We start from the raw sequence: 14561 nt of genomic DNA on the forward strand, positions 1-14561 counted from the left end.
GCTTTATTTCCATTATCTTGTTTTTTCAATTTTTTTTACTTTTCTGTTTATCGGTTTTACTTTTTTATTTACTATTTATTTAGCTTTCAGAAAATATCTAAACAGCACCTAAATTAGTGTTTTAGTTTAACCCTCTGCAACAAATAGTTCTAGTCCCAAATAAATTAGTTTGATATTTTAGAAATTATAAGAGGCATTGATATAATTTTTTAAGTCACTGATTTACTTATTTTGAGCACTTAAACATTTTATAAAAAAAGGTTTCTCCGCTGATAGTACTTACGAATTATTTGGCACGGTCTGAACATTTTTTTTGACACTTGAAAACTTTTGTTTTTGACTTTGTTTTAAATTTGAATTCGAACCGTTTTGAATCTAAACGAGATTAGCAAAAGTAACAGTGGCGACGTGGCCTCATTAGCAGAGAATTACTGTAGCTTAATTATCGGGGCGTTACAAAGTAGGAGACGCAACGAGGCGGCCACGAGGCAGGAGGGAGCGCCCACGGGGTAGGGCGCGCCCCCTACCTCGTGGGCCCCTCGTGGGCCTCATGACCTAGCTCCTTCGCCTATATATACTCTTATACCTTGAAAACATCTAGGGGAGCCACGAAACCACTTTTTCACCGCCGCAACCTTCTGTACCCATGAGATCCCATCTAAGGGCCTTTTCCGGCGTCCTGCCGGAGGGGGATTCGATCATGGAAGGATTCTACATCAACACCATTGCCTCTCCGATGATGCGTGAGTAGTTTACCACAGACCTACGGCTCCATAGCTAGTAGCTAGATGGCTTCTTCTCTCTCTTTGATTCTCAATACCATGTTCTCCCCGATGTTCTTGGAGATCTATTTGATGTAATATTCTTTTGCAGTGTGTTTGTCGAGATCCGATGAATTGTGGATTTATGATCAGATTATCTATGAATATTATTTGGTTCTTCTCTGAATTCTTATATGCATGATTTGATATCTTTGCAAGTCTCTCGAATTATCAGTTTAGTTTGTCCTACTAGATTGATCTTTCTTGCAATGGGAGAAGTGGTTAGCTTTGGTTTCAATCTTGCGGTGTCCTTTCCCAATGATAGTAGGGGCAGCAAGGCACATATTGTATTGTTGTCATCGAGGATAAAAAGATGGGGTTTTCATCATATTGCTTGAGTTAATTCCTCTACATCATGTCATCTTACTTAATGTGTTACTCTGTTCTTTATGAACTTAATACTCTAGATGCAGGCAGGAGTCGGTCGATGTGTGGAGTAATAGTAGAAGATGCAGAATCATTTCGGTCTACTTGACACGAACGTGATGCCTATGTTCATGATTATTGCCTTAGATATCGTCATAACTTTGCGCTTTTCTATCAATTGCTCGGCAGTAATTTGTTCACCCACCGTAATATTTGCTATCTTGAGAGAAGCCACTAGTGAAACCTATGGCCCCCAGGTCTCTTTTCCATTATATTGAATCTCTTTTACATCATACTAGTTTCCGATCTACTATTTTGCAATCTTTTACTTTCCGATCTATAAACCAAAAAATAATAATATTTACTTTACCGTTTATCTATCTCTATCAGATCTCACTTGCAAGTAACCGTGAAGGGATTGACAACCCCTTTATCGCGTTGGGTGCAAGTTGTTGATTGTTTGTGCAGGTACTCGGTGACTTGTGCGTTGTCTCCTACTGGATTGATACCTTGGTTCTCAAACTGAGGGAAATACTTACGCTACTTTTCTGCATCACCCTTTCCTCTTCAAGGGAAAACCAACGCAAGCTCAAGAGGTAGCAGATGCTCTTATACAATGTGGGTTGGTCCAAAAGTTGGAAACATAAATGGATGTTGACCCCTAACTTTGAAAGATATAAGCACGACAATATACTCATTTTTATAGTTCTTTTATCCTTACTGAGTATAGGAAAGCCGCACTATTAAGAGGGGTCTCTCGATGAACTTAGAGTGAAGCCACAATTCTTTCATATAGCCAAATATCTACATCCTAATTTCTATGATAAGTGCCACTCAAATAGCCAAGTTATTGATCTTGTCACAATCAAAACGTGTTAGTTCATTGTGCCCCAAAAAGTCCTTGAAGGTTCCGGCGTAACCTTCTAGGCGAGCCAAAATCTGGTGCTACCCCTCGCGCTGCCTCAGGTGGACATGAGAAGCCTATGATGCCAGACGGAGTTAGCTCTGGAATCCGGAGCTCCTAGAGGTACTCCTGGAATCCGGCACACCCTCCGGCGCTACTTCCGGGTGACAACAGAGGCATCATCTGTCTTGTGGAGACAGTGCCCTAGAGTCAGGCCCGTAATCTGGGATGCCCCGAAAGGTATCTCCAAAGTTTCCGGGTGACATTTTGGGTGGTGTTGAAAGGTATCCAACGGGGAAATTTCGTGTGGAACTATAAAAGGTCCACCTTCTTCCCCAAGGGTTATCCTTTCCCCAATTCAAGTTGAGCTTCCTTATCGTTCATACTCCATTTTCTCAAATATCAAAAGCCTCATAGCCTCCACGCCCCGCAATCAAATCATTCTACTCTTTTGAGGGAAAAGGGAGAGGAGCCTTCGATCTATATTTCCGTCGAAGGAATTTGAGTTCTCCTTTGAGTTCATTGAAGGTTTGTTACTCTTGGTGGTTGGAGACTTTTAGGCGATAGGAGTCTCCGGGAAGGAATTAACTTGTGGTTTGCACTGAAAGTTTGTGAAGGTTTGGAAGCCGCCTCAATGTCTACCACTACTGGTTGTGAATCGCTTGGTGATATCTCTAGGAGAAGTTGGTGAGCCTTTCCGATGTTGGTGTGCCTTCGTGGTAACATCCACCCCTCCAGCGCCGACTAATTTCCCTCCAAGGAAGTAAATTGGGTTGCATCTTCTTCTCCGTGGTTTCCGCTTATTTTATACCCAACTCATTTACTTGTGGTTTACTTTGGTCACTCGACCTTGCAAACATCATATAGGTTGTATATGTCATCATAGCATTGTTTAGGTTCACACTTTATGTAGCACAAAAGCTAAACTTGCTCATAAGTGTAGTAAAAAATTAGTTGTCCCTATTCAACCCTCTCTAGGTCCATCTCGGTCAATTAGTTGTCCTATTCAAGCCTCTCCACGTCCATCTCGATCATTCCAATTGATATTAGAGCTTTGCAGTCTTTTACATAGCTTAACCGTCGTAGAGGCAGATGATCACCAAGGAAGTCTCAAGGCCCTCATAGAAGCTTCGAACCCCTTAGCTGAGGGACCCTCGAAAGAGGATAGGCTTTATACATCCACGGCGGGCCAATATGGTGATACATGAGATTGTGAGATTTGGTTTTGTTAACCATTCTGATGATGATGCTCTTGTTAATAGTGTTCTGCCTTGCGTGGTATACGCTTAATTGACGATTATGATATATGGGGTGTTTTTTTTAAGTGTCATTCTTGTTGTTTCTATGCGCACATGCAAATAACTCATCACATATATGTTCTATGGCTTGTGCTCTCTGCACACGCGCGCGTTAAATATGGATCGTATCGGGACTATTTTTGCAAAATGTGGTGAAACGTGACCACAGTTCTAAAATATCTTCCAAGTTATCACCGCTTCACAAATAGGGGTTCTATGATAGATGAGAATTAACTCGAAATTTTCTATACGGTGCAAAAAGAGCCTTGGCTCAGTGGTTGGGCATGCGTTGTGCAGCCTAGCGACCCGAATTCAATTCCTAGAATTGACAGGTGATGCACAGGGGTTTTCCCCCGTTTATTGAGAATCAAGCTTGGTGTGTGGTAGAACCATACATCAAAAAATATCTTGATACTCATTTAAAAAATTATGAGGACCATGTTTATCTTGGTACTCATACTAAAATGGCCGTATGTATCCCTAGTTGGTGCAGAGGCCGGGAAGTGAAATTCTCTTCCATTTTTTCTTTTTTGGCCGCATGCATCATCATGATGCAGAGCCCGGGTGTACGCCTCCATTTCTAAAAAAAACTAGCCTTCGCTATCGAAGCAGTGACGCTGCTACAGTTCTGAAGATCTCATCATTGTGGAACACGAGAGTTCAACGCGTTGCGAATAGCCGTTTAAAACATAGTACGACGCATTCTGTGTTAAACGAGGCTGCTTGTACATGATTCTCTCTCTAATTTAACCCTTTATTGAAATACTACTATGCATGCGTGGGATCTTTCTGAGGGATGCTGTGCAATCTGTTTTGGGTCGGTGATCCGTTGCTGTCGAACATGCCCAGCCTGTGGCGTATGACGTCGATCACCCGTTGAACACATCTCACGCGTTCGTAGCTACTTACAATAATTCAGCGGCACAAGAAGAGAAACGTGCGGCGATGTACATTGTGTGCAATGTCACCCAAGAAGAGTGCAAATGCAGTGCACCGTGCCAATAGAACATGCGGTGCGACCGACCAACAAAATCAAATTATCGGCGACTTCTGTTGATCTCATCCCCGTCGAGACTCACTCGAGAGCGGTCCTTATTTACGGGGCTTTTCTTCTGGACTCCCAGAGCGGCCAAGGCGAAGAGGACATCAGAGCGCGTGCGCTGGCTAGGGAGAGGAGGGGCGGGGAAATGGTGAGCACGAGCACCCACACGTCGGTGCAGCGGCGGCGGAGGCAATGGACGCTGGCGCTGGTGACGGTGGCGTCGCTGCTGGAGCGCGCAGACGAGGCGCTACTGCCGGCCGTTTACAGGGAGGTGGGCGCCGAGCTGGGCGCGTCCCCGGCCGCGCTGGGCTCCCTCACGCTGTGCCGCGCGCTCGTCCAGGCCGTGTGCTACCCGCTCGCGGCGTGCGCCGCGGCGCGCCACGACCGCGCGCGCGTCGTGGCTGCGGGCGCCTTCCTCTGGGCCATCCCCACCATGCTCGTCGGCGTCTCTGGCACTTTTGTCCAGGTCAGCAGCCTCCGCCTCATGGCATGCCTACTACTTGAATACATACTTGTGACGGTGCCAGCTAGAGCTAAAAATGGGACACACGACTACTTTGTACAGATGGCGATCGCGAGAGGGTTTAACGGCGTCGGCCTGGCGCTGGTGGTGCCGGCGATGAACTCCCTGGCGGCCGACTACAGCGACGACACGACGCGCGGCTCGGCGTTCGGGTGGCTGGGGATGGCGAGCCGCGTGGGCGCCATGATGGGGGGCACACTCGGTGTGCTGCTCGCGCCCACGACCTTCCTCGGCGTCCACGGCTGGCGCCTGGCATTCCACATCCTCGCGCTTCTCAGTTTCGCGCTCGCCGTCTCGACGTGGTTCCTCGCCTCGGACCCCCGTCCGCCCAGCGCGTCGGAGAAGAGCACCGCATCGGTGGCCAGGGAACTCCTCGGGGAGGCCAAGGACGTGGTGCGATTGCCGACGTTCCAGATCCTGGTGGCGCAGGGGGTAGCCGGGTCGGTGCCGTGGACGGCGCTCACCTTCGCCGCCATGTGGCTGGAGCTCGTGGGGTTCACGCACTGGGAGACCAGCGTCATCATCAACCTCAACCAGCTGACCGGGGCGCTCGGCTCGCTGTTTGCCGGGCTCATCGGGGACCCCATGGCCCGGCGGTTCCCGAACGCCGGCAGGGTCGCGCTGGCACAGGTGAGCACGGCGTCGACCGTCCCGGTGGCCGCCGTCCTGCTGCTGTCACTGCCCATAGACCCCTCGGCCGGGGCCGCGTACGCCGCCGCCTTCGCCGTCCTGGGCTTCGTCATGCCCTGGTGCCCCCCGGCCACCAACAAGTGAGTGATGCTGGTGGCAGCACTGTTGATTCTTTGCTCGCATGCACTGCTGCTCCGCTGTTTGCTAACTCGGGTCCCTTTGCAGCCCTATACTGGCGGAGATCGTGCCGCAGAAGGCGAGGACGACGGTGTACGCGCTGGACAGGTTCTTCGAGACGATCTTCTCGTCGTTCGCGCCGGCCGTCGTGGGCATCCTGGCGGAGCGGGTCTTCGGATACAAGCCGGCGTCCAGCGCCACCGGTATGGCTGAACGGGAGAACGCCGCCGCGCTGGCGAAGGCTGTCTTCGCGGAGATTGCCGTGCCGATGGCCATCTGCTGCAGCATCTACTCCTTGCTCTACTGCACGTACCCAGCGGACAGAGAGCGCGCGCAGAAGGCGGCTCTGGTTGCGCCAGAAGATCAGGACTGTGAAAATGCTAATTCTAGTACTGCTACTGGGGTAGATGGCTTAAACAAGGCATTGCTAGCCAGAAGTGACTAGCAACATATCGAGGACAGACTTGGCTACATGGACAAAAATGTACTCCCTCCGTTCGGAATTACTTGTCGCAGAAGTGGATGTATCTAGACATATTTTAGTTCTACATACATCCATTTCCGAGACAAGTAATTCCGAACGGAGGGAGTATATGTTTTTGTAGGCCCACTCAGGAAGGCAATTTACAGGCTTTACAGCCATATGTTCAAGACAAGATCTCGGATGCAATTCTTAATCCTCTAAACTAAAAATATAAATATGTACCAGATAATATATAGCCTCCCTGATTTCCAGTATCGGAGACGGCAATACAAGTTAGATGAGCAGAAAATATTTTACACAAAAAAAAATCTGTTAGATGGGACTAAACAAACACACAAGTTAACTAGGCCAAGGAGCTACGGCAGACAGGACCAAATAATTCAAAATTCTTTAAACCGAACAACTTTCTATAAACCAAGATTCAACATGCTGTCACAAATTATTCCCTTTATAAACCAATTACAGAGAAAAAAGAAGATGAAATGAAAAATAAGAGCAACCATTCATCAAACCACTAAATTCTTTCCAGTGATTACCCTGCACAAAGTAAACAATTATGTTAGAAAACAGGTGTTTCAATTATAATCTATAAAGTGAACACATGTTAGAAAAGAGAGTAATCAATATATAAATCTAAGGAGCATAATTAACAGGGGTCCCTAATAGGCTACGGCTAGACTAGCTTGAAGAGTATGTGAAGTTGATAAAAGTTGCTGCAAGAGCTACCAAGTGAAAATAAATAGGATCAATACAACAAATAAATCAATGCATCAAAACTTCAAAAGGAAAGGGAAAGCGAGATGTTGCTAAGCTGACAAAATCTATTATTGTCCAAAAGAAACACTACCATGAATACAACAAAGTTGACTACGAAATGATGCTTACCTACTTACAAATCCAAGAAGCCTTCACATCTGTCCACTAAATCCGAACATGTCAGGGATGTCTCCACTGCTTCCAATGCTGTGACTCAAGCTGTTAGTTGGAGATTCAATCTCATCCACTGCAAAGCGGTTCGGGATGCAAGTACCCTTCCCAACAAATCCAAGATTTTTTCCTCGTCCTTGATCTGGCAATTTCCCGAGGGCTGCATTTGAACTCTGAAAGCTAGACGAACTGGACACTGGCTGACTTGGCCCAACAGTATTTCTATAGCCATCCATATTTTGAAAAGAAGACCAGCCACCTGTGACATCATTTGGACTCTGCAGAAAACCGAACTGTGCATTTTTTGACTGAGAAGACAGCAAGCCGGAATCGATATGGTTGGCATAAGCATAGCTTTGGTTAAGAGAGTCAGTGCTCTCAGTCTTTAGAACACCGGGTGGTTTAGAGCCCACTCCCATTGGATTCTGATTAACCAGATATGGAGTATTGCCAGTTTGAAAGCTACTTATTCCTTGTGATGACATCACATTTGAGTTTCTATTCATGAGACCAGGAAGATTTCCTCCATGGCTACTAATGAAAGGCTGACTGGTTGAAGCTTGGTTAATCAGATCAATCCCACCTAACAGACTGTTTGATGATTGAGAAGTTGGGAGAACAAGTTCAGGCTTCATGGATGGAGGAATGCCTGTTAGAAAACCTGACGATTGAGAAGGTATAATCAAGGAATTTTGATTAGGAGAGAGACCCTCGCTAGCTGGGAAAGTATTTAATGACTGAGATGGCATAACTATGCCGGAAGGTTTGACATCTAGAGTGTGAAGGGTTCCCGACAGCATGGTATCTGGCTGCTGTTGCAATTCGTGCAAGACCATATTGCTATTCTGAGAATTATTCACATTACCCAGTGCGCTCATTGAATCTGACATACCAAGTTTGTTATTGGGCCAAGCTGAAAAAGAAGGCATTCTTCCAACTGCAGAGCTGTTTTGGGGTAATGCCGCATATGAATTATTCTGGACCTTGTATATCGGCTGCCCAAATGCTATTTGCTCTCCATGAGGCTTATTTCCTTTGACTGCAGCAAGTCGTAAAGATGACTGGTCCCTTCCAGGCAACACCAGGCTGTTTGTAGGTCGTCCTAGGAGCTCATCCTGCAAAGCTGCCAGGGCTTGAGGAGGGATTTGACCTGAAGCAGCCAAAGCTTGGAAATCAAGTCCTCCCAAGGAGGCCACTTGAGCACTAGAAGCAGGCACACCATATGGATTGGTCATTCCTGCATGATGCTGAGCTATCCTTTTCAGATACAATCTGAATTTCTGCAAATAGAAAAAAATGCATTCCTTTCAGCACGATTATCATGTATAACTGACATGAAGTAACCGCAAGAAATCAACTCAGCATACTGTTTCGCAAAAAACAAATTACAACTGCTATTCCCTCGCAGCTGACGCGGTCTTCAAGATGTAACTTTGACCACTGATTTATAATACAGCATATGTACAAGACTTACAAACATAATATTCAACAAATATTTTTTGAGACAAATCTAGAAATATGATTTTTCAATTTTTCAAACAAAATAATTAAAATGATATTTGTAGTCAGGTTTAAAAATATGACTGAAGGCATGTCCAAAAACGTCACTTATGTGTGTTACGGAAGGAGTATATGATGAATCTGGAGGTAATAAGGATAGTTTTGGGCTCAGAAGACATCAGGCAATATAACCTGTTGGAACTAATGGAATGCACAACGGAGATAACCAGCATGTCAGCATCAATCCACTAAAATAGGATACTGAGGTGTAAAATGTAATCAATTACTAACATCCAGGAGCGTAGAAACCAGTAAAATAGAGAAGTCACCAGTAAACATAAGTTCAATACATCATCTCAAAAGGATACTAAAAAGGTTGAAGACAATAATCACACCTGCAAATGGCTGGCGACATTTTCCCTAGTTAAACCAGGGACATTCATCAACTCCAAAATTTTCTTGGGAACAGCTTCTGTAGAAATATTAAAAATAAAATGAGACACAAAAGTGAAGAGAATTGGCATACTTCTAAATTATAGGTGTTCAAGAGTAACCACACTTGCTTGATAAAACTAATATAGAAAGGACTTTTATCCTACTTACAGTAATGTACTAATAAACACCAAAGTTGATAAAATAAGTACTAAAGCAGGTAACAAAAGCTTACTGTCTATTCCGAGGTGATTAACTGCATTTACAAATTGTTGATGGAGCTCGACTGACCAAACAACTCTTGGTTTCTTCGAATTATTAGAAGGATCGCCACTTTCCAATTCACTGTCATCCTCTTCTTTATCCCGTTTCTTTTTCTGAGACTTCCAGCTATCCTCAGCTCCATCATTTGCAGAGGAAGCATACTCATTATCATTATTGGTTAGTCTGTTCCGATCTGTATCATCTAAGCTACCTGAATGCTCATGTTCCTTGTTTCCACCAAACTTTTTCCTCACAACATGTTGCCAGATGTTTTTTAACTCTTCCATCCTGACAGGTTTAATCAAATAATCACATGCTCCATGTTTTATTCCTTTCATTACTAGATCTGTCCTTGAATCAGCAGACATCACTGAAATGTCACCAACAAGCTTTAGTATCGCATCCCATTCACAAGTGAACATACTGAATAGGAGATAGTAGAATCTTTTTCTCGAACGCAGGAGATAGTAGAATTTACTTACTAATAACTGGAAGATCCATCTCAAGGCCTACAAGTTCAAGTAACCTGAATCCATTCATATCAGGCATGTGAACATCACTAATTATAACATCAAAAGCACCCCTGTTCTCTCGCAGCATAGCTAATGCTCTCGTGGCCTGAGAACAAGTTGTAGCTGCACAAAAAAAAGGATCATATAATGGAGCAGAAAACAATACAGTAACATATATTGGATAGAGCAACATACACTGAATGGCAGTGACAGTATAATGCGTCTACCGAATGAACAAGTCATGTATATCCAGACAGAACGTTTCAAAATGTTTGTGGGTGTACAAAATGTTTTGAGCTGTCCTGTTCTATATTTGGGAGCTCTCGGGGAAGAGCGTCCTCCAGGCAGCCAACCATAGGGTGCTTCTACCACATGACGCATGTCTTGTCCTGAGACATTAGGAGATTCATTTTCTGGTTCCCGAGTGTTTTTATACTGGTCTTTCTTTTGTATCTGCTTACTTCAGGTTTTGTCTTACATGGAACATGGTGGATATTTTTTGTGCAGTTATTACCCAAAGTAAACCTTGCCAAATAAAAACATCACAGACGCTACAAGCTCCGTGGAGTCACGGGCCTTTGGCCTTTCAACTTTTCAATAGATATTGAAAGGGGGGCATAGGTTAGAGAACTCATTCATCAAAGACGACATGAGGTGTAATGCTCGCTACCAACTGCACTAAATCACCATGCATTCAGCGCAGAAGGCAGGACCACTGATTTCACTGAAGTAAGTACAAGTGGGTCTATATTTGAAGATCTTGCTGCAGAAAATATAATGAGGCAAATGGATCATTATTTGACGTGCGATTGAAAAGCAACAACAAAATTTATTAGAGAACTAAAAACATATACCCATGCACCCAGAAGAGAAAGGAAATAGTGCAAGCCATGCAAGCATGGCTCCCATCATGGAAAAACCATGCACACCTTGTCCGATTGCAACACGAGCGAGCAGATGGTGGTGCCACGTGTCAAGCCACCAAGGATGCTGAACCGGCTTTCGAAACGGTACCAACTACTTAGCATTTACATTTATATTTATAGTAGGAAACATCATTCAATTGTAGCAACATTGGATAAGACAATCAAATCCAACACCTTGTTTAACTGCGACACAAGCAAGCACATGGCGTCGCAACGTGTGTCAAGAATGCTGGACTGACCTTTGGAAAGGGTAAGCGGAAAAATCATTCAACTGGAGCAACATCAGATAAGACAATCAAGTCCAGCAGCCTCTGGTGCTAATTTTCTCAAACATTATGTCCAGCAAATGGAGACAGACATGTCCCCTCCCCACATATTAGATTTGTACCACACTAGCATTCATAGCACACTTACTGTGGTTCTGGGGGTACAACCTCCACAGGTTGTAACCTTCAAGCTTCCTAGGGCAAAAGCTACCCATCCACATGAATGCCTAGTAAGTACACTATGCACAGAATAGGAAAATTAAGCAATAGCAGCAATAACAATACAACGCAATCAGGAGCCTGGTTATCTTCTTACACTATTTCCCTATGTATGTGTCTGGGCATTTGCGCCCAAAGTAGAGTCTATAGGCAAGGGATACATATGAGCTCATATATGCAGTGAATAATAGAAACAACATTAAGGTTGCGCAAATAAATAGACACAGGCATTACAGTTGAGCAAATAGATACATCGTTACTAATTGGGTTGAGCGAGCATCACAGCGCCGGGAAACACTCCCACGTCAGCCCTGATCAGACGGTACATGTGTTTCCAGTTGGATTATATTGACAGCGTGTTGCAGTACGTGTACTAACTTACTGTTCCCAAATAGAACCGAACTGTACATCAACCATTTTCGGTCATTAGGCCTAAAATAAGATTACTACGGTAATAAAAGGCAGAAAATAGGTGCATCAACTATCTATTCCTAAAGACATTGCATGCGCTGTTTATGTGCTAGCTAGAATCATAACTGGAAACTCGCGTGAATCACCAGAATCTAATCCTAATACTTCTGCAAATGGATTAAGCATTGCAAATTAGCAATCAGCAACAATACACATGAGCCTGCTCAGATTCTTCCCATGGAACGAATCCAGTCAGATCTCCAACGCAATTACCAGTCCTTAATCAAACACATATCAGAAATCCATTCCCCAGATAGATAAAACCGGGAGAAGGGGGCACAATTTCTCGAAAACGGAGGATTACAAGACCGTTGAGAATCCCCTAGAAACACGGAAAGAGCAAATCAAACTCCTAATAAGCATGAGTTTTCCAACTATGGACAAACCAAAACACAGCTACGAAGCAACGGAGCCTATAGGCCGCCAGACCTACGTACGTCGGCATCCAATCAGGCGGCACCGGAGCAACACGACACCACCACAGCACAGCAAGCGAGACGGGAAGGAGAGGAGAATCCGCTCACCGTCGTAGCGGCACTGGACGAGCATCCTCTTGAGCACGGCGAGGCACGTCTGGTCGTCGTCGACGACCAGCACCTTCATCCCCACCGGGAACTGGTCCCCGCCGCCGGCCTCCTCCGGCGGCGCCATCACGCCGGCGAAAGCCTCACCAGCCCCCTCACTCCCTCGGAGAATCACGCGCGAATCGCCTCCATCGCGGACGCAGATCCGGCTCGGTGCGCGCGGCGTGCTCGGGCTCCGGCTGTGGCGCCGCGGATTCGGGCGGCGAGAGGGCCGTGGGGGGAAAGGGAGCAGCAGCGCAGGGGAGGGAGGGAGGAAGAAGAGGTGGTGGGCTGCGGAGGAGGGAGGGAGGGGGGAGACTAAATCGCTAAGCGTGATTAGTAAAGCAAGTAAATTACGAGATTTCGGGATTAAATTCTGTCAGGGGGAGCGATTAGGAGTTAATGATTCCGCGGGGCGCTCTCTCTCTCCCCCCTCTGCTGCGCCTGCGCTTTCCACTTGCGGCGGCTGTCTTTTTTTCCTCCTGCCCGGGGGTGGCTGCGTGCGCGCTTAGCTGGCGGCTACCCGGCGCTTCCTTTTGAAAACAGGTTGTATTGATTTTCCACTGATTTCTTTCCATAATTCTATGATTTCCTTCCCTGTTTACGCCTTTTCGTCCGATGGAATTGATTAACTTTCCTTCCGCTGGGCGTAGTATACCGTGTAACAGCTGTTAATATTAGCTGGATTTGAAACGTGGCCATAAATTTCCAAAGAAGGAAAATATTGCCTTAAAGGACTAGAAAACTGGCGTGACGGTACGAGCTGCATACACGTAGCCAGAGCGGTCCTCCTCGCTGGCCATAAAATACTAGACAACTGGCGTGACCCTCCGAGCTTCCACGTAACGAGAGCGGTCATCCTCGCCGCTCCCCCCTTCCTTTCTTACACTAGCCACTCCATCTCCTTCCGCTGGTCGAGCTAGCGCATGCTTGACAAATCTGAGCGACTACCTCAACCCCATCAATGGACCTGCAAATCTAACAAAAAATGATATAGTAAGAACCTAGGTCTTGTAAAGGTTGCCATTGCCTCTTCCCCTTCGCTAGTTACGTCCATCGATGTCTTCCTAGCCTCCTTATGTTGCCACCAAATCAAAGATTCGGCTTTAATGTCCATTAACGGTGGTGTACGTCAAGTGTCTAGAAAACAACATAGTGTGTGTCTCTGACTCCCCTGTCGCATCGTCGGTCTCCCCTCTCCTCAATTGACCTCACCGGTACCAGGTGAAGGGGAGATGATGTGAAGCTGATGGTAGGGTAGTTGTAATAGTAGGTTGGGATTCTTCCCCATGACTAGGGTTGTTGAGTCGTCTGGCCTTCGTCCATAAAGTTAACTTATTCCACCTGGTCGACAATGCTCGGGGTTAAACCTTATGTAGGCCCTTCTTCAGTACATGTGATCCTCCTCCTACGATCGGCAGTTTATGTGGGAGGTAGGTGTTGTGTCCCGGTCAGGGCGACGAGGTGGCGGTGTTGCCCTAGAGTCACAATAACGTCCTCTCTGCCCATCCCCGTGATGGTGGTGCGCCTAGCATTGGAAGAGGCGTGTGGAGGTGTATTTCCGGTAGATCTGCATGGATCTAGTTGACGTGGTCCCTGGTGAAACTATTTGGATCCTGGCCGGCGTTGGTCTCCAGCGGGTCCGTCTAGATTTGGTCGATGCTCGTAGTCATTAGTCTGATTGCAGGTACGGTCCTTGTCGGTGTCAAAACCGGCGGATCTCGGGTAGGGGGTCCCGAACTGTGCGTCTAGGCGGATGGTAACAGGAGACAAGGGACACGATGTTTTACCCAGGTTCGGGCCCTCTTGATGGAGGTAAAACCCTACGTCCTGCTTGATTGATATTGATATTGTGGATGTTTACAAGAGTGGATCTACCACGAGATCAAGGAGGCTAAACCCTAGAAGCTAGCCTATGGTATGATTGTAAGGGTTGTTGTTGTTCTTGTCCTACGGACTAGAGCCATCCGGTTTATATAGACACCGGAGAGGGCTAGGGTTACATAGAGTCGGTTACAATGGTAGGAGATCTACATATCCGTATCGCCAAGCTTGCCTTCCACGCCAAGGAAAGTCCCATCCGGACATGGGACGAAGTTTTCAATCTTGTATCTTCATAGTCTTGGAGTCCGGTCGATGATGATAGTCCGGCCGATGATAGTTCGGCTGATGATGGTAGTCCGGCTATCCGGACACCCCCTAATCCAGGACTCCCTCAGTAGCCCCTGAACCAGGC

The 14561-nt window shown here is 46.2% G+C and overlaps 2 protein-coding genes across 2 annotated transcripts; one reads left to right on the top strand and one right to left on the bottom strand.

The window, feature by feature from the left end:
- Positions 1 to 4530: 4530 nt before the first annotated feature.
- Positions 4531 to 6480, top strand: LOC119291150 (hexuronate transporter-like). The gene is made up of 3 exons (XM_037569862.1): positions 4531 to 4897; positions 4997 to 5724; positions 5810 to 6480. Exons 1-3 carry the CDS (start codon positions 4577 to 4579, stop codon positions 6204 to 6206), a joined length of 1446 nt encoding a protein of 481 aa, XP_037425759.1. The 5' UTR covers positions 4531 to 4576; the 3' UTR covers positions 6207 to 6480.
- Positions 6481 to 6568: 88 nt separating this feature from the next.
- On the bottom strand, positions 6569 to 12665 carry LOC119291149 (two-component response regulator ORR21-like). Its single transcript, XM_037569861.1, has 6 exons — positions 12287 to 12665; positions 9851 to 10003; positions 9340 to 9738; positions 9068 to 9144; positions 7131 to 8452; positions 6569 to 6782 (listed from the first exon to the last, which is right to left on the bottom strand). Exons 1-5 carry the CDS (start codon positions 12411 to 12413, stop codon positions 7154 to 7156), a joined length of 2055 nt encoding a protein of 684 aa, XP_037425758.1. The 5' UTR covers positions 12414 to 12665; the 3' UTR covers positions 6569 to 6782; positions 7131 to 7153.
- Between the last annotated feature and the right edge of the window lie 1896 nt (positions 12666 to 14561).

The sequence above is a fragment of the Triticum dicoccoides genome, chromosome 4B, assembly GCF_002162155.2.
Source record: "Triticum dicoccoides isolate Atlit2015 ecotype Zavitan chromosome 4B, WEW_v2.0, whole genome shotgun sequence".
Lineage (NCBI taxonomy): Eukaryota > Viridiplantae > Streptophyta > Magnoliopsida > Poales > Poaceae > Triticum > Triticum dicoccoides.